Genomic DNA, 27,958 nt, shown 5'->3' with positions numbered 1-27,958 from the left:
CATCAGTGTCTGTGAGGACTTCCTAGTCCCTTCGATCAAACATTCTTAAGCGTGGCTGGCTGGGCTGGTGGCCAGGAGGGATCCCCAGACATCTTCTCTATGCTGGTGAGGCACAAGGAAGGGGTCAGGACCAGTGCAGCACTTAGGCTGCCTTTAGAGAGCCAGAAAGATGCGTGCACGCAGGATGCACAATAGTCATCCTGTAAATCAGTACGAGGTCACACAAAGGGCAAATTATGGCTCTTGATTTAAGCTGCAGGCACAAGGAAATCAGGTGAGGGCCAAGAGGAAGCTGCTGAGAGTCCTGAAAGAAAACAGATGGTGGGACCCAAACAGATGGGTCTGCCTTTTTGCTTCTTGCTTCCCCGCCCCATGTTTATTAGGTTTGCTGGCATTTGGAGCCTGGAAGGACCCAGAGGCTGGAGGGTGGGAACAGTCCCTAGGTCAGTGGGAATTGGAAGAGGGGATGTGTAGGGTGAGCCTCCCCCTACTCCACCCCCAGCAGCTCTCTCTGTCTAGAGACCATGTTAATGGTGCTAGACTTGAGCTATGCAGTGTCTTGATCACCTTAAGCCTCAGAGAGCCTGGGAGGCCTGGCCCAGAGTAGAGTCACAGAGGGGTCTCTGGGGCTTTGGACAAGACGGGGCAGCAACTTCAGGGACTCAGGCTTCTGAACACACCCAAAGCAACTCTTACTTCGGGTCTGAAATGTGCCATCTCCCACAGCCAAGTCTTCTCCCAGCGTGGTCTGGGGCCAGCCAAAGCCAGGAGATGTGCTCCTCCACTGTCGGGTCAGGACCCGGGAGCTGACCGTCCGATGTGCGACACCTTCTCGGAGGACAAAGAGAAGGGATAGACTGGGTACAGAGTCCTTGTCCCTTCCCCAAGGCTGGTGGGAATCACTCTGGCTTCAGGCTTGCGGTTCTCCCAAGATAACACCATGAGCTTTGGAGTCACAAAGACCCGAGTTTCAGTCCTAGCCCCATTTCTTTCAGCTGGAAGGGATTTGAACCAGTCTGAGCCTTAGTTTCCTTGTCTGAAGGATGTGGATGAGAATCCCTATCTTGCCACTGCTGAGATGTTCAGGAAGCAGCAATGTTTTCTAGTTAGCTAAAAGGCTGGTTTTCTTGGAACACCCTACCCTGTCTGTGATTGCTGGCGCAGAGACCCGTGTTCTGGCTCCCTGTCCCACAAGACAGGACCCTAAAGTCCCAGCACATTGCTGATAGGGGAGGATGGAAGAGAGATGAAGCCGAACTCCTCAGAGTATTTTTAGGGAACCCTGCCCTCAGAAAACACTAGCAAGCTGGACCTTAAAAAGTAGTATTGTGCCGAAGTGGAGCACACCACAGCTATTAATCAGGATATAGATTCACTTCAAGGATAGACTTTTACATATCTGTATTTTGTAAACTATAGCACATAACGTTATGTCCCAATGCATGTAACATTATCTGTCTTGACTTCTGTTTTTTTTTTTTTTTTCCCTCTGGTACCGGGAACCGAACTCACGACCTTGTGCTTGCCAGGCAGGCGCTTTGCCGCTGAGCTAAATCCCCAGCCCCTGTCTTGACTTCTGTACACATAGATATTCATCAAGAGGAATCTAGAAGGATGGTTACACCAGGGAGGTAACCAGTGCCCATTCCAGATGACTGCTAGTCCTGTCATTTTCATTAATCTTGTGTCTTTTTATATTTTGGAATTGTCTACAAGGAGCACATATCATTCATTGACCTTACTGGAAAAAAATAAAGTTATTTTCATTTGGTGGGGAAAAGGCGGGGATGGCATCCCACACATCCCTTATCCTGTGGTAGTCAAACTATTTTTGGGGAGGGGGCTTTCCTGCTTCAAAGCCCCACTTGGCACCCCTCCTTGTATCTTAGCCCCTTCTCCAGTCCCTGGGGTCCTTCATGGCCCTCGGGGGTGCTCAGCTGCCCTGTGCCTTACCTGAGCTGGGGTACTCCACCACCGTGGGCAGATACCGGCTCTTGCTCACATCTACGGGCACGAAGGCTGTGTATTTGCTGATGACATTGCAGGCCTTGCTGGTGTGCACGGCGCTCACCTGGTAGCGGCGACTGGACCCTGCAGGGGGAGGGTCAGGGGTTACTGTCTGGGCTCCAAAGTCTTGCCTGACAGGGAAGTTTTGGAAGCTGAAAGCAGAGTGTGGCCAGTGATCTCCATCTTTGGGATTATATAGGCCTTAAAATCTAGGGGTTGCCAACTCGCTAACTAAAGACATTAAGAGAAAACCCTTCATCATTTCACATCATTATTTCACAAAAGAAAAGATACTCTAATAGAAAAGTAAGTCATTATCTTAGAATAAAAGATAGTTAATTCTCTTGAATAACTGTAGTTATTTTTAAATGCTAGAGTGTCTGTATGTTATATTTTAATTTTGCAAAAGCCTATTGAGAAACTTGCCTCAGGACTTCATAGGTTCCCTGATGGGTGGGTGCAAACCACTGATCTTACCCATGAAACTGCCAAGAAGATTGAAAATCAGAGACAGAGAGCAAATGCACAGGGTCATACAGTGGGTACAGGGCCTGGTGCGGTGACCCTGACCCGCTTTCAGCTGCAGCGAGCAGTCTCCTGGCTGCCTCCTGCGGAAGGCTGGGCGAGGGGCCCCAGAGCATGAAGCCTGACAAATGCTGTATAAACCGCAAGGTGAAGTACTCACGGGAAGAAAAAAAATAATAATAACGTGCATTATTGAAAGTACACATCAAATATACACTGCATATGACGCACATAAAGCATACACCTCAAAGACAGAAATCGTACAGTGCTGCTTCTGCATTTGCATCACTGCCTCTTCTTATGTGAGCTCTATCAAGATCCCCCAACGGCTTTCGGAGGGAAGTCCGTCCCAGTGTCTGGACTAAATTAACTCCCTGCCATCCCTGTTAAACAATGGGTTGCGAGCCCTGTACTTTTGCTTAATTGCACTCAGGACAAATGCACTCAATTAATTATTTGTGTAATTGTTTAACTGCTGTCAGCTTCTCTGCTAGTCTGTGCCAAGCACTCCCGAGCAAGAAAGGCCGCGGCCACAGTTCAGTGTTCAGAGTCCTAGGGGGTCGCTGCAGGGGAGAAGCTCTAGGATGGGAGAGGAGGGGAAGGAGGCGGGAGAGAAGCAGCACCTGGCGGGGCAGGTGGGGGTTGGAGAGGCCCAGGGCGGGGGGAAGAGAGGCGCCTGGATGTCGGTGGACTGGGCGGATCAAGGAGAGGGTACAGAGCTCGGGGGAGAGGGGCGGTGAGGGAGGCAGCAGTGGGGCTGGAGAGGTAGAACCCCAGGGGTGGCAACACCACGCAGAGAAGGGTGCTAGAGCCTCGCAAGAAGAGCTGAGAGCGGGGCGGGGCCGGGAGAGTGGGCGGGGCCCGAGCGAGAGAGTGGGCGGGGATATGGGCGGGGCTTCGAGCGGGGCTCACCTGGCGGGTCTGAAGGGCTCACCTTGCTCTATGTCGTCCTCCCGCTCCGCCAGCTGCTCAAAGTCTCGGATGACCGCGCGGGCCGCCAGGTGGTGGAAGGTCTCATTCCACAGGTCGTCGTCTCCCTCGTTGCCCGGCTCTGGGCCGGGGGCCCCCAACTCGAAGCTCACCTCCCACTGCACGCGTTGGCCGTCGCGCAGGCCTTTGACCAGCGCCTTGCCCAGCACCGGGCCTGGGCTGGTGTTGGGCCTGCCGGGACTGGCCTGCTCCTTGGACTCAGCCATGGGCTCCCAGTCCGAAGACGGCTCCGTCTCGAAGGCAGAGGGGTGATAGGACGGTTCTGTGGGTGGAGGGCCAAGAGGGTTTAGCCCTGAGCCCTGAGTGGAGATAGATCTCCAGTCCGCAGTTCATCATCTTTCTCCAGGACGCAGTCGTCCCTAGAGAAGTATAAACCATCCCCTTCCCTGGGGAGCAAACATAGCTTTCCGGAGATGGCTGTGTAACATGGGTTTGTCCCCAAGAGATGGTCGGATCCACCTTCCAGGAAACCAGTGGGGGCGGGGTTATAGGATGGGCTGGTCAGAGAACAAGCTGCCACCCATCAGCAGTCTGAGGACCAGGTTCACTGGGGGCAGTGGGGTTGGTGAGGTCCCTAGGGTAGGGTGGGCCGAAGCAGACCTTCAGGGAGGGCCCAGGCATTGGCCCTCTGGGTCTGTCATCTGTAGTTGGGCCACAGTGTAGGATTCTTCGTTGTCCTTAATCAGGTCCCTCACCTTTGCAAACTTACCCTGATCCCCAGGGCTGCGGCTGTCCAGGGAAGACTTCAGGCTGGATCTGGGATCCAGCTCCACCATGGAGCTCCAGGCCAAGGTCTCCTGGCCAGAGGGCAGGAAGGGCTGGCAGCCTTGAGGCAGTAGAGAGGGTCTTCGGGCTCCTGGGCCATGCAGTTTGGGGCCCTGGCCACTGTTCAGCAAGTACTGGGGGTGCAGGAAAGAGGAAGAGGAGGAGGAGGCAGAGCCTATGGTGCCTTCTGCTCCCAGCTTTTTCCTGGGAATCACAGTCTCTCTAGGACCGAGGAACTCATGACCTGGTCTCTTTGACCCATGAGGAACATGAGCAAGAACAATCTCCAGCCACAGAGAGACCATGGAAAATCACACACCATGGATAATTCTAAATACTTTTTTTTGGCACAAAATTTAAGACTTTTTGTGTGTGGTTAAAATTATCAACCTTTTCCTTATGCCTTTCCATATGTTTGCTTAAAAGGTCTTTCCCACTCAAAAATATTCTAGAATTTTTGTGATTTTATTTTTGTTTGTATATTTAAGTCTTTGATTCACATGGAATTTATTTTACTGTAAGGAGATAGGAACAAGCTTTTGCTTGATTTTCCAAATGGTACAAACCTTATTGTTATTAAATGCAATGTATCCATTGAATTAGTATGGTTTACTAGTCCCCCACTTCTAGTCCAACAAAGCTTTTATGCACATTTGGCTTTACTTACAGACTTTCTGTTCTATTTTGTTGATTTAATCTGTCTATTCTTGCACTGGTATAAAAAGCAAGGGGTAAACTGGGAGATACATTTGCAACATACATCACAAAAATCTTTTTTTTGGTTTTAAGGAAAATGCTCTTGTAAGCACTGGAGGGAAAAGATAAACTTCAGAGAATAAAGGATTAAGAGTATTCACAAGCAGTTTACAGCAAAAGTGTTCAATAAACCCATAAAAATGGGCAAGTTCATGAAAAATTAGAGCAAGGAAAATTAAAACAAGTTACAATTTTTTTCTGTCATGCAGATTGCCAGATACTTAAACATCTGATGACACCTAATGTGGACAGGATCGCTCATGGACTGTAGGTTGGAATGTAAACTGGCATATACTTATGGAAGAAGAATTTGGTAATGTACTATCTATGACAATAAAAATAGACAATCTTCTGACCAAGCAATTCCACTGGTAGGAATACAATCCTGTAGAAATCTACAAGGGTGCAAGTATCTATGTGTAAGCACTGTATATTTGTTGTAATATTGGTTTGGAAAGGTAAAAATCTGGAAACTATTTCCACATCCATCACGAGGGGGAGGGTGAATAAATTATGGTACATCCATGTAATGGAATATCACACAACACTGAATCAAAAGCGATTTCTTCATATACTTCTGAGAAAATGTCTAATATGCATCTTATTTTACAAAATTAAATTGTGATAATTATGTTCTTAATGGTGGAGAAGATTATATGACTATGTAGCCATTTGTCAAATTTCAGAGAATTCTTTACCACAAAGGGTAATGTTACCATATATAAAAAGTGAATGAAGGGACATTGAAAGTAAGCAATGGAGCAGTTTGTTTATATAATTATTAAAATATATGTGTGTGTTGTGCATGCATATGTTTGTGTGTAACATTTCTAGAAAGAAGCACTAAAAATCAAATTGATCTTGGTATAGGGAAAGAGGACATCTATTTGTACCTTATGCCCAACTGAACTGTTGGAGGGTTTTTATTGCAAATGCTGAGCGTATATTACTTTTGTAACTGAAGAATATTAAATTACTTGAAATGAATTTCAAGCTTCTGAGATGACAAATGTCCCTTGGTAGGGGAAGGGAAGAGGAAGCAAAGGCACTTACTAGGTGTAACAGAAGTTTTAATGCCAACAGCTAACCATGGGGACCTTTGCATCCCTATCCCTAAGTAATTATTGGGAGGGAGAGTGTGCCTTTCCATTAAACAGAGGCTGTCTTCCTGTCTGTGGGCCTGAGGTCCTGGGGATGGACAAGTGCGTGATGCAAAGGAGACTAGCCACTCTTAGGATGGCCTCTGTGGAAGCTGGTTTCTAGCTATGACTGCTGGGTCCCAGAGGATCCTTAACCCCAACTCTTCCCTACATCTGAGACTGGCATTGCCCTCACCCCTGCCTTCAACTCCCCATTAACTACACTGGGTCAGAGAGATGAAAAACTGCAAGCTGCTATAGTTTCCATGACAACAGATGAGTCTAAGATCCAGCCCTTAACCCAGCCAGGGGCTGCAGGAAGTGTGCATGTGTGTGTGTGTGTGTGTGTGTATGTGTGTTTGTGTGTGTGTGTATGTGTGTGTATACAAGCATGTGGGGGAAGAATCAGATTTGGAAAGAAACCAGGCAGGCACACAGGCAGGTGTAAGGGAAGAGATGAGCAGAGATGGGCCAGAATAGCTAACGAACAAGCAGGGTGAAGGGAAGGAAGCAACCCTGTCCATGCTGTTGCCATTGAAGGACACCTACTGTGTGCCAGGGGCTGAGCCAGTGCCTGGAAGAGTCCTCCACTTAGAGTTGGCTCCCACTAAACATCCGTGAATGGTCAGTGGCCCAATCACAGGTTGGACTTCTGGGACCAAGAGAGGTGAAGTTCCCTGGGTGAGAAAAGTCTGCCTGACTCCAAGGTCAAAGCCTTCTGATTTCATTGAGTGGTCCCTGGCTGAGCACAGAGAAGAGCCTCAGGGACAAGGCGGCAGCATGTGGCCTGCGGATGTGGAGGCAGAGAGGATGGGGGGATGGTGGCCAGGAGTGAGCAGCAGCATCAGGAAGAGAGAAGGGCTGCATTTAAGGACTCATGCCAAATCTACGTAAACCTCATTCTTCAGAAAATGGGTTGGCCACCAGTTGGTTCTGGATGATTTTGCCCCCTGCCTAGGACATTTGGCAGTGTCTGAGGCATTTCTGGTTGGCGTGACTGGAGCTATTGTTACTACTGGCCTCCGGGAGGCAAACCCCTCCCCCAGCAAGGCATTTTCTTAGCACTGGCGCTGAGGCTGAGCAGCCCTGGTCTAGGAACACTGGTGATCCTTTCGGCTGTGGCTCTGACTGTCCAATTCTCTCCGCTGAGATTGGCAGGAGAAGCAGGGTGATGGACGTGAAAGCAACGCAGATGGTCCCGGCCTGTGGTTCCCTGCCTGACTCTATGACTCTGGGTCAGTTGCTTTACTTCTCTAGCTCTCAATTTTCACATGTGTACCGACTGGGGGTGGCTGGGCCCCAAGCCCCCTACTCTCCCAAGGGTGCTGTAAAATCTAATGGCACAGTAGATGCAGATGCTGAGTGCTGACTGGGAAGTGCCGTGTGCAGGGAATGGGATCTCATTACTCAGTGGGTATCTCGATTAGGAAGTATCATTGGGATCGGACAGATGAAGGTCAGAGGAGGAAGGAGGGAGTGAATGGCTTCCTTCCTAAACTAGTGGCTGGCTATTCTCACTAGGTAATTCATAAATACTACTTTGAACAGAAACTAATACCATAAAGGGGTCATGAGGTCAGGTAGCTCTAGGCTCTGTGTTCTGCCAAGTACTCAACTTATCTATGGAAGTGATGGGCAGCCTCATCCTTGTGGTTGAGGCACAGGACACAGCTCTCCCCCCACCGTGAGCTCCCCCAGCTCCTCTGCAGCCTGCCTAGCGTGGGTACCTGCAAATCAGTCTGCCACCGCTGGCCATCCAGGCTGGTCTGATTAGTGAGGTCTTGCAGCTTGGCTTTCCGCAGTGGGTGTCTCCTGGAAGATACGGTGGGCTCACTGGCAGTGGTGGCCCTTGGGCACGGCTTGTGGTTGGTAATCTGGTTGGTGCTGTACGCCCTCCGTCGCTGGGAGAGGTCCAGACCTGGGCAGGGGAGGTGAGCGAGAAGTCATCAGGGAAGGAGAGGGGCCTGCATACCTCCTTCCTGCTTGGAAACATCCTAAGTTCCTCGCTGAGCGCCAGCTGGAATGTGTGCAGTTTCCTTCGCCAGCATCGGAACCTTGGAAGCTCACCTTATCTGACCCGCATCTTCTTCCCAGCAGCTCTCCCTTGTGTTCCCTTCTGAAGGCACAGTGTGCTGTGCACAAACTAGATGAGTGAACTCTTGTGTACTTCCTGAGCATCACACTTCCACCTTTGCCCGGGCCCTTTCTGATTCCTGGAGGCTCCTCTCCCCTCCCATCAGCCCCTGGGTGAAGTGCTGGTTGAGTGCTTCTCTTCCTACGGTCCTCATAGTTGCGGCCCCTGCCACTCCACTTCTCTTAGAGTTAAGGTCGATTGTATCTCACCAGATGGAGAGTACCTGGAGGGCAGGTGCCAGGTGTGAGTCACCGTTACACCTCACACTGTGCTCAGTAACTAGCCTTAGTGAGTAATTGGTAAATGGCCTTTGAATGGACACGAACACGCAGAAGAGGCACTGGAGTACAAAAAGGTCTAGACTGTCTTTCTGTACTTTGTCTGCCTCTTTCAAGCTCCAGTAATTTAGCCAGGTTGCTTAAATCCTCCAAGTCTCAGTTTCCTCATCTATAAAACAGGTATAAGGGGATTCACCTCTGCAGCTGCTAACTGTTCATGGCAATGGTTTTTATAAAGTTCTGAGCACCCAGTAAGAACTCAGTATAAGGTAGCAATCAGTATGGGAGAAGGGCAGAATGGAGAAGGGCAGAAAGCACAGAGACCAACCATGGCTGGTGCTGGAGTCTCCACCGAATGGCCAGGCATCCTTGGCCCGCCCCAGGCTTAAGGGGGCCGCTGTGCTCCTGGCACAGTCTCCACTGTCTGGGCCGACTCCCTCATCCTGAGAGTGGTAGAAGACGGAGCTCCCAGACTCCTGGGAGTGCAGCATGCTGTACCTTCGCCTCTTGTCCTGGAGGGAGGAGGGCAGAGGGCTGGGAGTGAGATCTGATGTTAGGAAGGACTTCCACGGGGCAGCGAGGGGCCTGAAGGACCAGCAGAATGGGAAGATGTTTGCTTAGAGAGTTTAGGTGAGCTTCTGTTCAAGAGATGGTAAAAAATTATGTTTTCATATCAATTATGTAGCTTACATTTTAAATTATTGACTTCACTCATTAACATTTTTAAAAGTGTAATTCTAAACATCATTTCTGTCTCCAGAGAGGTAAGTAAAATGAGCAAAATGGACCACTGGTTCCTTCATTCCACTCCTCAGGACTTAAACATACAAAGAAACAGATATGTAAGTAACATCTTATTCTATATAAATTATATGCATGCATGATTTTAGAGATCATTTGTGTTTTATAAAACCTGGATCACACTACTTATATTTATTAGTATCTGGAACTTGGCCCTTAAAAATATTTTGGAAATCCTGCATCTCTTTAATATTCAACTCTATAATGTCCCACTAACCCTTAATGTTGTTGGCTTTGTGGTCATTTAGTTTTGTGACCATAAAATCTGCTGTCATAAGTATATTACATCACTTTTATTTCTCTTGTTAGATTCCTAGGAGTGGCGTTTTTGGGTTGAAAGTCTTATATATTTCTAATTTTGTTATTTCTAGATTGCTTTTCAGGAGGGTTTTGAAAAGTCATATTGCTACCCACAATAAATGAAGATGCTATTTCTCCAACATCTCCACAAGTGGTAGAAGAAAATTATTTCAGTCTCAAGAGTAAGGAAAGGAGAATGGACCTGGAGCCTTTGTCGAGTTCCTCCTAGTGTGTGTGGGGGTGTTTGTTGAAGCTCTGGCATCAATAACATAACCCTGATCACGACTCTTAAGAAACTCTATAGCATGAAAAAATGTAGAAGCTTATATAAAATTCCAGTTTTTCTTGGAAGTGTATTTAACACAGGGCATTCCTGTGTGGCAACAGGGGGTGGAGTGGGGGCTGCCTGACTTAGGGTTGCTGTCCAGTTGGCTCTGCCGTTTAGACAAGTTTCCCAAGTGATTCTTCTGCAGGGCCTCTTTGGAACCACATTTTGAGACGGTGGCATTCACCTAAGTAGCATCACTATCAAACGCCCACTGCCTGCCAACTGTATCTACAACTGTAAATCCAGTTCCAATCAGTTCCTAGCTGCCATGAATGGAATTCCAGCTAAGGATGGTTTGTGGTCATGGGTTCTGGACCCCACTGGCCCCAGGAATTTCTAGAATACTTACAGATCTGGGATTGGAGACGTACAAGGAGGCATCACACATAATGCCATACCCCACCAACCGTTCTCCAGGGAAGAGGGTGCTGGTGCTGACAGGTGATATCAGGACCTCAGTGGTCTCAGGGAAGACCCACTCCACAGTCACGTCACTCAGGACTGGGGCCATGGCCTTCTTCAAGGATTTGATCATCTGTTGGGCAGGGGCAGAACATAGCAGGGGTGCAGATGAGGAGCATAAAGATCATATGGGTATGAGCTTGAAAAGGGGTATGAGGCAGAAGGAAGAGCCGCCAGGTCTTGGGTTCACTTGCCCAGCCATAGGTTGGATTCTTGAATTCCTGGGATGTTGGAATAGATCTTTGCTGTTGTCTTCTCTTTAGAGTTGGAATAGATCTTTGCTGTTGTCTTCTCTAAGCTTAACATTTTACAAAGGAGAAGATTCAAGGCTCAAAGTGACTAGTTCGAGGACAAGGAGAAAGTTTGGGTCAGAGAATGGGCTGGATAGTGATCTTAAGCAAGTCAGTTTGCTTCTCTGGCCCTTAGTTTCCCCTTTGGTTAAAGTGGGAAGGTAGAGCTGGAGGATTATATGAGACGTTGGACATGAAGTATCTGCCACATGGTAGGTGCTCAATAGATGGCAGCTGTGGGTTAATATCCCCTATGCTATTTTCTTGGATATATGGCAAACTTGGAGAAAAGGATTAAGGCTTATGGTTCCTTAAAGGGTGTGATGAATATACTCTCAACTGTCCCTTCAAGAAGGACCATGCCTCATTGCTGCAGGGATGCAGTGCCCTAGCTTTTAAGCCAAGATCACATCTCCCCTGTGAAGCCCTTTGCCAGTGGTTGAGCTTGACAGTGATGCTAGCACGTGGCCAAGCCAGCTCAGCATAGACATTCAAGTGGGCAATCTTTGCTCCAGAGCGCCCCACTGGGTTGGTCAAGGCCACGGCACAAAATTGCAGAGAGAGTCTCCCTGCCCAGTCTGCTTCCTTCTTTCCTCTCACAAGTGTTGGCTCTGCCTTCTGGCTGGAAGATTTCCCCTTCTTGTTGCTTCCTTTTCTATCTTTTGCAGACGCTACCTCCCAATAAGCCTCTTTGCTCTAACCTAAGTTCTGCTCTTCCCCTGGAGGGGGCCTGGATTTTTTAAGGGTTAGGTTATTTGTGAGAAATCTGCTGGAAGACAGAGAAAAGACTCTTTAATACTGGGGCTTTTTAGATTCTTCTGAGCCATTATTTGTCATCACAAGGAAGGTGGTCAGTAATGACCCCAAACACAGCTCTGTAGCTGTGCTTGACCATGGGTGGAGTAGGACCTCATTGTCCTAGGGCTATTCTAAGAGTCGCTTGCTCTTGGCTGCCTCCTCCTCTCTGGTTCTCATGGGGGGTCAGGGTAGCCTCCTGGAGAGCTCAGATTTGGGCTGAAATAGCAGTTCTGCCATTGAGTTTCTGTCTGACTTGTCTGGGTCTTTGAGGTTCCAGCACGGGAAGGGACTGGGAAGCCCTTCTTCCTACCTTGGGTTGCAGCCGCTCCCCCTCCATGAGGAACTCGGCACTGCCCTTGGACGCAGATGCCAGCCCTTTTACCAGTCGATGGCAGACGTTCGGTCCAATCCCAAAGCTGTAGCACCTGGGGGGCAGGGACACAGACGGTGCTACTTGCCAGTCCCTCTGCATTTTTGAGAGGGGCAGAATGATACAAAGAGACAAAGCCTGGTCCAGCAGAGACAGCTCAGAGCTAGACCTGCTTTAGGCAGGGGGAGAGGGAGAAGGAAGAAGCGCTACCGATGGGCAGGGGCACACACGGAGAGCCCGTGTACTCCCAGCCCGCGCAGTCAGGGCAGCCTCTTCCTATGCTGCTCTTTGGGACTTATAGGCAGAGGTGTGGGCAACTTCCGACTCCTGAACTTTTGGGAATGAAAGGCAAACTTGGAAAGCAGCCCACACTAGCCTGCAAGCACGGCACTCTGGGAACGACGGGCCCTGTCTTTTCCTTGCGTCATTATGCACATTTTGCTCCGGTTCCGGTGCCCCCAGCTGGGAATAACAGGACCCCAGACCTCCAGCCTGGACTCACCTGGTGGAGAAGGCGTGGTTCCGCACCAGCTCCAGCACCTTCCCGATGTTGCTGATGGCGCCATCCGTGATCAGGAAGAGCAGCCGTGGGTGGCCCTGATGCACTGGCTGCCGGACGATCCACTTGAGAGGGGAAAAGATGTTGGTGCCACCCATGTCAGCCTGCATACTCTGGATGTTGTCACAAGCCATGGCCAAGCTCTCCTGCAGGGAAGGGTTGTGGAAGAGGGAGACAGTCCCCGGGGTCACCCCGTGATATGGAGACTCTAAACCACCTTGAGGCATAGCTCTTTGTTCCCCTGCTTTTTTGCTCAGCCTCGTTCCTGCTCCATCTGTGGGGAGAACAGGTGGCTGCTTTTCTGGTGTAACCTACACTCTGCTGACTGTGATATAGTGACTTAACATTGTCCTTTCTGGGTTCCTCTTTAAAATATAAGCACCTCTGGAAAAGGTGGCAAGTTAGGTCTCTAATTCCTCAGCACAAATGACGTTCTCTTTTCTGATGAGGGAGGCGGGTGATGGGGAAGAAAGAGCACTCGCCTGGGAAACATCAACCTTGAGTCCTGAGGCTGACTCTGGCACTGATGTCCTAGGACACTTTGCAGAAACTGCTTTCCCAGTTTGGACTTCAGATTTCCCCTGTCCTGGACCAACACTTTGAGACGTAACTGGCCAAGGATTATTGGTACTGGGCGGATGTCATTGTAGCAAGAGTTATTTCCGCTGGACGTGTGTCATCCTGCCCTTGGCTCAGGGAGGTGCTGTTCTGACGTCCACGCTTAGAAGGGTCTGATAAGTAATAGCCCATATCAAGAGTCTGATGATGTATATGTAGCTTTTGAATCAGCAAGACTAGAAATGTATCCCAAGGGCACAATTAAGGATGCATGAGGAATCTATAATACAAAGATGACTAAATGGGAAGAAGTGGAAATAACTTAAATGCCTAACTCTAAGGCTTCTGGAAATAAGTCCGAGTCTGCCTGTATAGTGCAATACTAGGCAATTACATTGCAGATTAATACTTTCTGGGATGAAAATACGTTCATGATAGCTTGGGAAGTAGGTTATGGATGGAACAGTGTGGAATGCCTAATCCTACCTTGATTGAAAATGTGTGTAAATGCATAGAACCAAATCTGGAGGGGGGTATACTGTGCTCTTTACAGTATTTTTTCTTTTTTATTTCTCCCTGACTGATGTTATCATAGGAGATTAAAAAATTTTTTTATTATCTAGATTTAAAGTTATGAGACAGTCAACATGTATTATCCATTCCTATATTTGAGAAACTCACAATATTACTTTTAGTAGAAAAGTAGCTAACGCGTCCCTCCCTCCTTCCATCCTTTCTGCCCTTCCTTCCTTCTGCCCTTCATTCTTTCTTCTTCCTAGGTCTGGGTAAGATGCTCTGATTTTGAATATGTTTATAGGGCCACAGCCTTCTTGTGCAGCTTGAGCCTTGTGGATTCCATCCATAGCTGCTTCCACGGCCCCTCAGCACCGGTCTCTCCATTTGCTTTTTTTTTTGGAACCGGGAATCGAACTTCGGACCTCCCTCTTGCCAGGAAGGCGCTGTGTTACTGAGCTGGTCCTCTATTCACTTCTTTAGCTCCACCTTGCCTGAGTCCCTTATCCTCATGAGACTGAAGCTTCAGGGTGACAGGCCATGGACTTGTCTCCTCGCTGCTCTCTCCCTGGGCCTCACCTCTGTGCACTCGCTTTACCTAGTGTATTATTTTATTGAAGAGGGAAGATGTCAGAAGGCTGGGACACCAGGAATTGCCTAAGCAGAGAGGGGTTGTCTAGTTTTCTGTCCCTGGATGTCACCTGGGCTCTCTATGGGTCAGGAACTTCTGAGGCTGGTCCCAGAGTTACCTCCTCTTCCCTTTCCTCTCCTCCCCTCTGCTCCCTACCACATATCACTCTTATGGTCCCAGATTTTCCCCATTCTTACCTCATTGTAGGTCTGGCTGGAAGGGAAGAGGGTCTTAAATGTGGATCCGAATCCAATGACATTGAAGAGGCAGGTTGGCATGAGGCTCTTAAGGGCCACCAGCATGGCATCCTGGTGGGCAAGAAAGGAGTTTTCAGGTTTGGGCAAAGGCTCCTGCTACCATGCACCAGTACTCTCATCCCAGCTTAGGAGCCACCTTCAAAAGGGCCTGTCACCTGCTGTCTGCACCGAGCACCTCTGTGTCCTTTATATCATGAAACTGGCTGATTCTGATCAGAGACTGGATCAGAGCCTCTGTTATAAAGCCCCTCAGCCATGTAGCCAATCTGACTTCTCAAAGCCACTCTGCGATGGCTGGCCAGTTCATTTCACCCCTTGCTGACCCTAGGAGGAGGGAGCGCCACTCTCTTCTGCCAAAGCCAAAATGACATCTGGGGGAGGAAAGTGGCTGGTGCAGGTCACACTGTGGATGGAGTGGCTTCTGGTTCCCTTGCGGGGCCTCTGAATCAGAGTCAAGCTATCATTAACCAGTGATAAAACCCTAGGAACAGTCTCTTCAGTTCACGTTTGTTGACTGCAAAGGATGTATTTTATGTGCAGTACCATGCTGATCTTCATAATAGCTGGCACATTTGTGGCAGGCACATTTATCATCCCCATTGTATGGAAGACAAGACTGAGGCACAGAGAGCTAAAGTGACTTGTTAACAAGCACCCAGGTGGTAAATAGGATCCAGGACTGAAGCCTGTGTCTCTTTGCCTCCCATTTCTATGAATATTAGTGAGTCTCAATGTATGTACCTAGGTACAAGCAGAAGACCGCAATAAAAGAATGTTGAAAAAATAATAACAGAGAAGGTGGTGGCTACTAGCAGAAGCAAAAGTGATGACAATTATGACACATCCCAACGATAAACATCAAGTGCTTCACATGTGCCAGTCATTGTACTAAGCACTTAAATAAAATAAATCACATTTGATCTCTGATTATATTTTAGCACAATGGTTAAACTAATGCAAATTTAAAGTAAAAACCTATCTGAGTGTAAATACCACTTTTACCATGACTGACTTGACCTTGGACTAGTTGTGTCACCCCACTGAGCCCCAACCTAAAACAAGTAAACATTCAATAAGGAGATATGTATTAGTTTTAATAATCCTATTTTATAGATGAAGAAACTGAGGCTTGGGAGGGGCAAAGAATTGCACTGGATCATAAAACCTAAGCATATGACCTTGGCTTTCAAATCTAGCTCTTAAGTCTTTATTCATGTCAGCTCTGCCTTGGCACAGAGCTGGGAAATAAATGTCTCTCCTTCACCCCCACATAGTTTATTGATGGCACCCGAGGGATCTCAGCATGGCTTCGGGGAAACAAACTGCCATCCTCCAAAATCTAGAAGCAAACAGCTGCCAATGCATTCTGGCAACTTTCACACCATACAACCTTCCAGGCTCCACAGCCCCACAGCCTCTTTCCCATCCCCCCCTGCAAACATGAACATTAAACACTCGCGTGAGCCTCCTCTCTGTCTCTCTTCATTGCTTCTGTCAATACATTTTGTGTCTCTGCAAAGGAAGTCAATATCTGCTTTTTTTCATTAGCCATTAATGTATATTCCTGCTACAGGAGACTCTGCTGATCCATACAGATTGTCTCTGCTCACACCTATTAGAATTTTTAAAGCCATGTTTTTGGCAGCAAGTGGCAGCTGAAGAATGAGACCAGCTGCAGGAAATTAAATTGGCTGAACTTTCCTCTTTGGCATGAGCTGTTTGGATTTATATTCTCTCCCTCTTCCCTAAGCCCAGTTTCTCCTGAAACTTCAATACAATCGGACCGCAATGAATGGCCCAAGCAACACCCCAGTAGCTGCATTGTCTGTGGGGAAAGAGGTGTGTGGCCTGAGCAATTTCTGTGCTTTTCTTTCAAAGGGTCGTGTTTAGCAGAACGGGTTGTACCCATGCAAAGCCATTTGTGAAGGACGACCTTGAGTTTAGTGAACGGAGCTGGAGAAAAGCAAAGGAGACTCCAAGAGGAAGAGGGATTGAAAGGTGAGCTAGAGAAAGTTTTTGTCGGAGAATTCTGGAGTGCAAAGATTGGAAAGGGTTTCAGTTAAAGGAATGGATTTCTACTCATAAAGCAATTCTATTTAACTGATAGTAACTGCCCGCAATGCTGGAATGAGGACATTATAGAGAAACTAAGTCCAGGCTTAGCAGGAAAAAAAAAGGCAAGATAAATTATTGATGTCTGCCTGGGGTTGGGAGAGGGACGCAGAGGGACAGGCAATAGATACTTGCCCTCCCTGAATTAATCTTTCTTTTTCATTTTATCAAAAGGACAAATGAAGGCCAGCATTGGGAATCAATTTGTCCAAAGCCACATAGTCTAGTGGTAGAATTGATCCTAGACCCCATACATTGCTTTTTTCTACCATGTCATGCAGTGGAAATGATATAATCAGAGAAGGGCTTTTATAAACGGAAGTAAATGGATAATTTCCCCTTAAGTAATGGAAGGAAAATGAACACCAAGGCCAAGATACAGAAGGCTCATGCTCCCTCACTAGCACTGTATCCAGCTTCCTTATGTAGTAAATGAAGAGGATACGGACGAAATGCCCCTCAGGAGCGTTTTAGGTGTGTAATCCTGTGACATTCTAGCATAGCTGAGGAATTGTCTCACAAATCACTCTAGCTGGGGAATAGAATATGGAGGGCCCTATAGGCCTGGAGTGCGACTTAGCACTCTGGCACCACAGACAGCTGGCACCCTTATTCTTGACTTTGGTGGTGGACAGGGTGGGGAGAAGGTTCCAACTAGTCCTACACTGTCAAGATGCCTCGAATTGGGCCTTGGGTCTCATCTATGGCTCCTTGTCATACTTCAAGACACAGCCTAGCCATGGCAAGGATGAGGAGGTAGCTGGCCTCACAGATGCTGCCTAACCCCTCCTCTCCTTGCTGAGCCTGTTGCCCTGGAAATAAGAGCCTCCTCCAAGGATAAACGTGGGGAGATGGATGAATCTTCAGGTGACAGAAGAACCCCACTCTCTTCTTGTTGCCTCGTCCCTCTTTCTCTTGAGCTACAATCCTTTACCCAGTCCAATAAACAGACTGAAGCCTTTTTATACATAAACACAGAGCTAAACCCCATGGGGAGCGATAGATGAGAAATATCTGGTTCTTTCTCTTAATGAATTCATAACTCCAGATGGGAAGAGAGAGATCTACAGAAGTCAAAATACAAGGAAGCATTGGATGCTGCCATAATCAAGATGAATAATCTCCCTTGGGGGAGGGAATACTTTCGGATGGGCGGGGTGAGTTCTATTGCTCTTTCTTCCACACTCCTGCTGAGCTCTCCTCGGCAGAGAGGTCAAGCTCCAGGCATTCTGCCTGTGTCCCTCACTTGACTGTAGGTTGCTTGGGGGCAGCAACGGTTTTTGCATTCTAGGCATTTGAGAAAAAGAAATGCCAATATTTTCTTCTGGATTTGGTCCATGCTGTGTGCAATGAATATCTGATGTCAACTGGTAGAGGGTCAGGTAGACATGGGTTTACTCATAGACTACTAACAGTGTGACTTTGGGTAGATGGCTGTAACTCTCACAATCAGTGACAATAGGACCAACCTCCAAGGATTATTGTCTGGATTAAATACCACGCTTTGTATTACATGGTTTGCACAGTATCTGGCACAGAGCAGACCTTCTAGACAGACCAGAAAGTGTTTGCTTCCTTCCCATCTTCTCTGCATCCCTTCCCACTCAGGACTAGTGAGGTGCTTTATCCAGAGCAGGCATGCCACAGAAGTTTATAGAATGCAAAGGGCAGCTATGGATGACTTCATTCGTGACTTCAGTGGACAATGGTCCTGCCTCTGCTCACATCACTGAAGGATTTTATTTTGGGAACAGATAGAGTTTGGTGTCTTTGTTTATCCTGTTATATTTTTATTTTTTAAATATATGGATACATTTTTAAAAAGTTGTTTCTTGGAATAGAAAGGTCTGGGGAAGCCAGGTCTGGGGAGTGCAGCTGAGTTACCCTGGAACCCAGGTCCCAAGGGAGGGGGCATCATGGCAGGTACCTTGACACGGTGCATGTTGGTCCCACTCATACTGTTGCTCCTGTCAATAAGGAAGATGAATTCTCCATGTGTCTTTCTCAAGTTAAGCTGCACAGACTGGAGGTCAGGGCAGAAGTTGAGCATGATGACCGAGTGGTGGGGAATGTCTTTGTGGAGGCGTTTCCGGATAATTTCTGTCTGGAGGAGAAAGGGAAACCCTCTGATTTGGGCAATCATGGGGTCCTGAGATACCTCTTGGGACACATACTGGTCCTTCATCACTTACCAAGTATTGTCTAGATCTTACTTGTTCTCTGCACCAAAGACCCCCAAAGCAGCTGTTCTGGGCCCCTCTGTCCATTGGCCATTCACAGGTTGTAGCAATAAGCCTAGGCTTTGCAGGCAGCAAGACCTGGGCCTGAATCCCAGCTCTTTCTCTGTCCAACTTTGTGAACCTGAGAAAGTCCTTCGTCTGGTTTTTCTTCCTTTATGAAATGGGGCAAATACATCCACATTTCAGGCTGATCCTAAGGGCGAGTTGAGTTTCTGCCCAAATGTGGACCTCCTCAGTTGACTAATGGTCTCTTTCATTTTTCCATTCAGTGCGTAAACCACTCTGTGACTCATCCTGGCTATCAACTTAGTTTCCTTGATAAATTGCTAATTTTCTCCCACTGATAATTTTTTTACTCATCCTTCAAATTTTACGTGTATGACAAGCCTTCCCAGATCTTACAGGAGCTATGCATGTACTTTCCTCACCTGTGGAAAGCATGCATACCTCACAGAACAAAAGTGCATAGCTTACAGAATGGACCATGCCATACTTGGGAGGCCTGCCACCTGGTGGAGTAATTGCCCTCATTACTATTACTTTGGATACTGTTATTTGCCTTGGGATGGCCCTTCCCACCCTGAAAGCAGAGTGTTACATCTTTGCCTCCTTTCTAGCTTCCAGACTACTTGAAGGCAGGGATCACCTTAGTCTTTTTTGCATTCTTTGCAGGACTTAACAGAGTCCCTGGCTGGAGATGGATCAGTATGCACAGCACTTTCATTCTTCATCTTTTTATATGGCCTCCTCACAGCCCTTGAGGTCACATGCTGCTGTTCTGCCTGGCTGTCTGCTCATCTCACTCTGCACAGACCTCATTTCCTCCGTTCTCACTTGGCTTCCTCCCTCTCTGTCTCTTGATCTGACTGTTTCCCTGGGAGCACATGTCTCTTCCTGTCCGTGTCTTAGTTTCTATTTGGGGCCCTTCTCCATCTCAGCAGATGACATTACCCAAAGCCCTAGTGACTGTTTTTCCCCTTTCTTGCTCCCTTGTCCAGCAGAGAGTCAGCAGTGCTGCAGCTAAAAGACAGCCTGAATGTCTCCTCTCCCTGTTGCCAAAACCCAAGTTCGGGCCAAGATTTCTCGATAGACGTTTGCAATTGCCTCACACTGGCCTCTTTCTCCACTTTTCCTTCCCAAGGTCCATTTTGCATAGAGTGGCCACATTGGTCCTTCTTGGCATTCTCCTGCTTATGCAACAGCCTCCCCTCGCATTGCACACCACGGTTGATGAAGCCTTCACCGGCCTGACCCTTGCCTGCTGGTTCGCTTCGTCTCTACCACAATAGCCTCTGTTTGCTAGACAGCTTGCTGTTATTCTGCTTCGGTCCTTTGCATGTGTTGCACTCTCTCTGCCCACTCTGCCGAAGGTGTGCTCTTCACCACCCACCAGGTCTCATGCTCAGGCAGATATCTGTTAAACTCCTGGCACTCAGGGTCAGTCTCTCATGATCATATCGTTGTGTTTTGTTTCTCCCATACCTCTCCAAACGGATCTCGCTCATTTGTTTACTTTTGTCTGTCTCCCTCTTTTAGAATACAGGCTCCAAGAAGACAATGAATGTGTCATTTTCAGCGTCGTCCCTCTAATGTCTTGAACAGTGCGTATGACACTTAGTGTTGATTGAATGAATGAGAGAATGAACCTGTGTGGGTCATTTTTTCTGCCGTGGACTTAGATGTGCATGTTTTTTTTTCAGTCTTTGTCTCTGAGAACTCTCTGTCTCCTGTACATGGTGGCTCCCTCTGTGTTATCTGTCTTCTCTTTGCTAAATCATAGTTTTTGACAGCTTGTTCCACCCATGCTTCCTGAGTGATGTTTGTCCTCTGGTTGCCCCCAATCAGACTTCCTTCCTGGGGATCTCACCCTTTCTCCCACATGGAGCCCTTTTGTCAAAAGCCACTGTCCAGCCTGGCTCTTCTGATGACAGAGCCCAAGGCAGCAACAGTCACATCTGCCAGTGAAAGGAGTCACCTCCAGGAACCCGATTACTGCCTTGCAGAGGGATGAGTGGGCGCCTGGGCTCAGGATTCTCTAATATCTCCTCAAGCTGCCATTATCCAATTACAATAAACTCATCACTTCTTAGCAGCTGCGGGTTGATCGCTGTCATCCCTGGAGCTCATGAGAATACAGGGTATTTGCATAACCAACCCAAGGTGGCAAATTAATTCTCATTGCTGCAGCAGCCCCAGAGATAATTGATTTAAGGTTTGGCAGGTTGGATGGCCAGTGCCAGGCCTGGGAGCCCCATTGCCCGCCACATTCTGCATTTCCTAGAGCTCAGTTGTACCCCTGAAATTGCCACCCCTACTCTGAGAACCTGGCTCAAGCTTCTCCCGATTGATTCATTTGAGTGAGCAGGTGTTTCTGGGTGGGGGGGTCTCCAAATACAGAGACGATGTGACAGGCAGCAAGTCACCCACACTTGCCCTCTGCCATCCCTCCTGCCCCCCACCCAGCAGGTGCTTGCAGTGGGGCTCTAACAATAGGGACAGTAAGAGCAGTGAGCTGTCCACACTTTCCTGTCCACTTCCCTCCTTGCTACCCACCGGTGTTAGCCAGGCCAGGAGGGAACTAGAGGGGCTGCTAAGTCCAGCTAAGCTGCGTCCCACGTAATTGATTCTGATTCCTAGGCCTCACTGCCGCCAAATCTAACTCCTGAGGCAGAAAACCTCTTCTTCCGGCAGCTCACTAGTTGTCTTTGAGTGCTAACCTCAGTTCTCTCTCTGTCCACAAAGGGGGTCCCATCGTTCTTCAACTTGGCCTTCAGGGTGCTGCTCAGTGTGCAGGGCAGATGTGGGAGTGATCAAGAGGTGCAGCATGTGGCTCAGTCTCCTACAGCTTCCCTGCCCCTCCTTCCTTCCAGGACTGCTTATCCCTTAGCTTCATGGAGCGGGAAGGGGAAGGCAGAGATGGAGGAGCTCTCTCAGGCTCTCCTGGCTCTGCCTTTATCTTTTTCCTTTATGTACTAGCAAGCGAGGGCCCCAGATGAGAAGATGGAGTCCTAGGAAGCGAAGACAGAGCCAGGAGGGCACACAGTAGTAGGGATGGAGTTGGTTGGAGAATCAGGACTATTTCTGCCACCAGCTGCAAGTTCTGGCTGATTTAAGCTCCTTGGTGCTAGGAGAAGGTGACCTAGGTGGAGGTGGAAGATTGACAGGTTCTCTGGTGTTTTTATTTGTTTTCCCCAGTGCTGGGAATTGAACAGGACCATCTTACTGAGCTACATCCCCAGCCCTTTATATTTTTATCTTTATTAATTTTGAGTGTCTCATTAAGTTTCTAAGTTACTCAGGTTGGGCTCAAACTTGCTTTCTTCCCATCTCAGCCCTTGGAGTGCTGGGATTACAGGTGCACACCATCACCTTTGGCTGATGGATGCATTTGGAAGTCCATTTCCACCTGCCCTGCAATGCCCCAGTCCCTGGAAATACACACTTCTTGTCCAGGCTCTGCCACCAGCTTGTTGTGTGACTTTAGTCCCCACCTCAGACTCAGTGTCCACGTGTGTTCACGGAGCCAGAGTTTCCAGTGCCACCCCAGCTCGGCCACACTGGCTCACCTTCCGTTCCGCACTGCTGTCCTTCTTCGTCCCTTTAATGAAATCGGTTCTCCCCTTCAAGTGCTGGTCAAACTCTGCTAGGGTCATGTCTCCTTTCTCCACCAGGACATGTGGCAGGTGGGGTTCTGTGAGATGACACCAACTTTCAGAACTTGTCCAGGGTATGGGGAGGGGAATGCCAAGGGCCTTGGTTTAGGGGCAAGATCTTCATGAGGGTGGGCTCCTAGTTGGAAAAGGGGGTAGAATTGCTGCATGCCTCAAATAGTATGTGGTAGAGGAAGACCCCTTAGCCAGGAAAAACCTAATACCCATGAATGACTCTCCTCTCTGTTTGATCCTCAGTTTACCCATGTGTAAAATGGAATTGGGGCCAGCCCAAAGAACTCTTGAATCTTTTCAGCTCCTGAAATGCTTTGAATTCTTCAGGAGACAGAGTTGCTCCTTGAAGGTACAGAGTTGCCAGGGTCTCTCTGAGCTTAGAATTGCAAAGAACCTCTGTTCAGTGGAGCCAGAGGCAAGATGCCCAGTGGGGAGATGAGACCCTGGGCTTCTGAAGCTGGGATCAGAACCAGGGATAGTCGATTCCAGCAGCTATAGCCAAGTTTCCAGGTGACAAGTGGTTGGTCCCTTCCCCTCTGCCATGCACCACCCTGACCCTTGTCCTGGCTGGGCCTTCCCTCCCCTGTGGGCACCGTACCACTGGGATGAATGAGGATCTCCACGGGCCGGTCGAAGGTGTGCTTGTTGGCCAAGGTGATGATGATGCTTTTGGCTGAGCGTGCAGATGGGGCAGCATCTGCGCGGATTTCATGTGTGGGACTCTCCACCCCTGAGCAACACAGAAAATGGGCATGGTGTCTCAGGGGCCCTTGGAGCGGAAGAAGCTGACTGGGGGATACCAAGACCCATACCAGAGGTGACTGACATGCCAACCCCATTAGAGGCTCCTGGCATTCTGTGTCGGCGAGGCCTGGACTCCACAGTGTCCTCATCTGCAAACGTTGGGCCTAGATAGCCTGATGTCTAATGGCTCTTCTTGCCCTGATTGCAGGATCTAGTAGGGTCAGGGGAGCTGCTTTCAGGGCACACAAAGCACCTAGCAAGCAACCAGGTAGAGAGAGCTCAATGCTCCATGGGTGGTTGCTTTTTGCGGGTGTTCCCCGAATGTGCTTTGCATGGAAATGAATACATGCTGGTAAGAAACCACATCCTAGAGTCCAGTCCTTTAAAACCCGGAGGGAGTTACAGGAGGGAAGCATCAGTGTGATGGTTCTCAGCCCTGGCTGTGTCAGAATCGCCTGGGGGAGTTTTTAAACTGGGCCTAGCATACACCTGAGAGTCTCTGGGGGTGGTGGTTGGCTGCTGTAGGTTTGAAAGCTCCCCGGGTGCTATCAGGGAGGATATTTATGGCTGTGGTCTCCAGGAGAGGATGAAGAGCCATGCTTCCCCGAGGGATATTTCCCATTGCAACCACTGGAGTGGAGCAGCCTTGAAAGCTGTCCCAGAGCGGGGCTCATCTTTGCTGCTTGTTGGGAAGTCGATGGGGGTGGGGTCCTACAGCTCTGCTGCTCCAGCTTGTCTCCACCCTGGGCCAGTGGGCTCGCTTGCCCTCCCTTTCCCCCTTCTCCCCACAGCTTTGGGTCGGAAGCCCTCTCCACTTTGGGGATCCCTCCCTGCCACTTCCCAATCTGGGCAGCTCTCTGTCACCTGCAAGCAGACATGGCCCCCGGATCTCCAGTTGGAAGCTGAAGTCATACTCCATGGGGTTGGACACCTCGGTGTCCAGCAGAGTTGCCAGGCACAGCTTGTTCCAGGAGTCCAGGGCCTGGGTGCCATAGCAGTGCGTTTCTTTGCTGGGAATGTGCCATAGAGAGGAGGAGGAGGAGTCAGTGGACACAGAGGCGGGGCCCGTGGAGGAAGGGGCCGTGAGGGAGGGCTGTGAGACTGGGGCACCAGCCACCCAGGGCCTGAAGGGCTCCCTTTTACCCCCGGACCTCACCCTCCCACTCATCCTGACCCCAGGAGGGCCAGCATGCCAAGAGAAGTCACGGCTACCTCCAAGGAGCACCGTGAGAGGTCAGGTACTGGTGCAGTGCTCCAGTAAATCTACTCTCATCCTTCTCACCAGAGCCCCGGAAGGAAGGCTTAGCCCCCACCCCAGCCTGTATGGGGGTGCTGATACTCGGTGAGGTGAGGCAGCTGACAACCTGGCCCGGCGCTGCCTGGCCCGATAGTCTAATGCTTTGCATCACATCATACGGCTCCTTGAATCCCTCCCTACTCTGTGAGCTGGGAGCCCTTGGATAACCCTAACCCTAACCCTAAATATTGGCTTTCTCATCCACTCAACAAAAACAACAGTCTCAGTGCAGTGTCTGTCACCTGCGGGAATGCCCTCGCTTCTGGGCCCTCACTGTGTTATGTTCCGTCTGTCTCTGACCCTGCTCTGCTCCTCTTCATAGGCACAGCCTCCCAGTCTTTGCTGCACATCAAGTGTGCGTATATCCTGGTAAAATACATGGTGGTCTCTGGTGGCTGTGTTTTAAGTGGACAAGAACATGTTATTATGACTCTTATGCACGCTCTTATATCTTTTCTTACTCAACTTTTTTTTCTCAGTACTGGGAATTGAACCCCAGAGCCTTTGCACTGAACTACATCTCCATCCCTTTTCATTTTTTAGTTTGAGGCAGTGTCTCCTTGAGTTTCTAAGTTGCCCAGGCTGGGCTTGAACATGTGCTCCCCCTCCCCCAGCTTTCTAGGATGCTGGGATTATAGTCATGTGTCACTATGTTTTTAAGCTGTGTCCAGGTGGCCATCAACCAACGTTCTTGCTGACATGGTGCCACTTGGGGGTGCCCATTACCCTGTACTAATTTGCTCCTGCCCCTGCCTCCCTGAACCTGCAATAACACCACCATGAATACGCTTGCTCATGTAGCCTTTGGCTGTGTGAAGGGTTTCTCTGGTGTCCCTGGGTCAAGGACAGGGGTTGAGTATTGCTAGATTACTTTCTGGGTCCAGCTTCCATAGGCAGTGGGCTAGTGTCGCCTTCTCTCCATGGCCCCACTACCAGTTGGTATCATATGGATTTCTTATTCTCTGTCTGGTGTCAATGTGGAAGAAGTGTATCAGGACTGCCCCAGGCCACCAGGGCCTTCTGAGCCTCCTGTTCAAGGCTTGCAGGCAATGGCAATGGCAATGGCAGTGCTTACGGAGCTGGTGTTCTCTGGTCTGAGAGTGTCTCGTGCCACCATCTGCTCTGTGTGCCAGGTGTCTTCATTCTGGCCTTGAAGGCTCTGCCATGACCCTTCTCCTTTTCCCTCCTACTCCACCAGGAGAAGACAGAGGAACTGTCCTGCTACTGGGCTTTTCGTTCTCCTCTTGCTGTGCTGAAAACCCTTTAAATGCTCCTTGTTGGGGGCTTTGGGGAGAAATCCAAAGTCTTGGCCAGGACAAGAGTGTCCCAGGCGTTGGAGCCTCATTGGATGCCACCTGTGCTTCAGCCCCTGACTGGAGCCTTGTCCTTGCTACCTGAGGGCCTTTGTTCTTGCTGCTGTTCTGTGCCAGAATGTACCTCTCTGTGCCTGCATCCTCCTCATCGTCAGCTGTCAGCAAAGCCTGGCCTGGTCTCTAGACACACAGGCTGACACCAGGTTTTCTTTTGTCTCCTCAGCCCAAAGAACTTCTTCCTCATTGCACTTTTCATATAATTCATTATATAGTCATGTTTGTAACAACTGGTTACCTAGCTAGATTCAAAATGGACAATGATTCCTTCCTCCAAGTTCCTAAACAGCAGGGACCATGCTGGTTTCTTTCCCTATCTTTAACACCCAGCTCAGTGTCTAGCACACAGTAGGTGCTCAGAAAATACCTCTTAAGTGAATTGAAAAAGAAACCTGGGAACTCAGGTTCCCAGCTGTCCAAATCGTAGCACTACTGCCAGCACCAATATGGGAACCTTTCTGGGCCATTTTAAAGCACTCTGAAGAAGGGAAGCAAATTATTCCAAAGGGGACAACTCTCTGTGGAGCCCCACCTTCTACTCCCTGCCCCCCCACCTGCACCTGCTCCCTTGGCCTGATGGACTCCACTTACCCCTGGGTTGGTGGGTTGGAAGGGCCGGCGCTCTTGGTGCAGAACTGAGGCACCATTGGGGCACAGACGGCAGGCAGGAGGACTCTCACAGCCCCGCTGGGCAGCGTCAGTAGCTCTGATGAGGTGCTGATGAAGACGGTGACATTCTCCATGGGGGTGATGGTCCCCAAGTTGACCACGAACAGGACCCGCTCCAAGTCCTCATCCAAGGCCACCTTTCCCGGTGTGCAGGAATGAGGGGTGATGGAAACCCCCTCTTGCAGAATGTTCCCTAAGTGCCAGGCTGGCGTCAGGGGCTGTGCATATCATCTCTGATCCCCTCAAAGTTTGCTGTGGGGGGAGGTTTGAGTAGCCCCATTTTGCTGATGGGAAAGCAGGCCTGGTGGAGGTGTGACTTGCCTAAGTCAATCAATGACTAACACATTGACAAGGATCTGAATTCACATGGGCTTGACTCCAGGCCTGTGTGGAGTGGGGGACTTAGACCCATACCCCCCACCTCATGAGGGTCACATTTCTTTCCCACAAATCCTACCCCCTGCTCCAAACCCAGCTGAAGCATCCCTACCTCTGGGATCCATGATTCTGATCGTGTTCTTTCCTCCTACGTGAAGGACTCCTTCCTTTATCTCTGCGTAGCCACTCCTACCTATCCTTCAGCCTCTCCAGGAAAACTTCCCTGGTCCCAATCTGTTTCCGCCTTTCCCCCTCTAACATTATGGAGACCTTTCTTTTCAACCTCCCATCTTGGGTGCTGCTGAGTATGTCCCACCTATCCTTCCAGGTCGTGAAAAATTACAACTTGAGGGGAACTTTGCACCTGACACATGGTGAATATTCATTGAAGGATTCTTGAACATCTTAATGATCAGGTCAACAAACTTCACCGTGGTCACAGAGCCCATGGTCGGAATCACACTATACTTGGTCTGGGTCCAAGCCCTAGCTCTGCCACTGGTGTGCTGTGTGACCTTGAGCCAGGCATTGTCTCTCCTTGAGCCTCAGTTTCCTCCATAGCATTACTCATAGTTATTCTTTGGGTACTTACTGTGCTGTCAGGGCTCTGCATGGACTGCCTTGGCTGAGCACTGGGTGTATAGTTATTCCCTCTATAAGTGAGGCTAATTTCTTATCTAAACTCACATCACTTGTAAGCAACAAGCTAGGGAGTCAGATCCAGGGATGACTCATTCTACAGCCTCTGAGCTTAAAGGACTTGCTATTCTATTCTCTAGAGAAGCCTCAAAAACTTTTTTGTTGCCTGCCCTCCTTTGATCCTCGCCACATTTTAGAGGCAAAAACAGGAACACTGCTCTGTTCTACAGGTAAGGAATTCCAGGTTCAGAGAAGTTAATGGTTGGCCCAGGGTCACACAGGATCCCATCTCAAGACTCCTGGCTCTGATTCAGTGCTGTTGCTAGCCCATTGCATCCCTGTCCTAGCCATCTGCCCAAGGCTCCAGCCAAGCAGCCTCCAGC

General features: G+C 49.1%; 1 protein-coding gene across 3 annotated transcripts in view; it reads right to left on the bottom strand.

The window, feature by feature from the left end:
- Nucleotides 1–27,958, bottom strand: part of Vwa5b1 (von Willebrand factor A domain containing 5B1) — a 63,316-nt gene that overhangs the window by 8,188 nt on the left and 27,170 nt on the right. For all 3 annotated transcript variants that reach the window (XM_013519734.1, XM_005394679.2, XM_013519735.1), the window contains 15 exons: nucleotides 26,481–26,751; nucleotides 24,087–24,232; nucleotides 23,077–23,208; nucleotides 22,380–22,504; nucleotides 18,501–18,677; nucleotides 14,402–14,512; nucleotides 12,446–12,648; nucleotides 11,884–11,998; nucleotides 10,373–10,558; nucleotides 8,923–9,106; nucleotides 7,910–8,100; nucleotides 4,232–4,421; nucleotides 3,467–3,784; nucleotides 1,954–2,091; nucleotides 697–828 (listed from right to left, as the gene is read on the bottom strand). In XM_013519734.1, coding sequence (XP_013375188.1) covers nucleotides 697–828; nucleotides 1,954–2,091; nucleotides 3,467–3,784; nucleotides 4,232–4,421; nucleotides 7,910–8,100; nucleotides 8,923–9,106; nucleotides 10,373–10,558; nucleotides 11,884–11,998; nucleotides 12,446–12,648; nucleotides 14,402–14,512; nucleotides 18,501–18,677; nucleotides 22,380–22,504; nucleotides 23,077–23,208; nucleotides 24,087–24,232; nucleotides 26,481–26,751 — 2,619 coding nt within the window. The remainder of the gene's footprint in view (nucleotides 1–696; nucleotides 829–1,953; nucleotides 2,092–3,466; nucleotides 3,785–4,231; nucleotides 4,422–7,909; nucleotides 8,101–8,922; nucleotides 9,107–10,372; nucleotides 10,559–11,883; nucleotides 11,999–12,445; nucleotides 12,649–14,401; nucleotides 14,513–18,500; nucleotides 18,678–22,379; nucleotides 22,505–23,076; nucleotides 23,209–24,086; nucleotides 24,233–26,480; nucleotides 26,752–27,958) is intronic.

Source organism: Chinchilla lanigera, unplaced genomic scaffold, assembly GCF_000276665.1.
Source record: "Chinchilla lanigera isolate Chin_1 unplaced genomic scaffold, ChiLan1.0 scaffold00051, whole genome shotgun sequence".
NCBI classification, from domain to species: Eukaryota; Metazoa; Chordata; class Mammalia; order Rodentia; family Chinchillidae; genus Chinchilla; species Chinchilla lanigera.
This window is presented reverse-complemented; position numbering and strand designations above follow the sequence as displayed.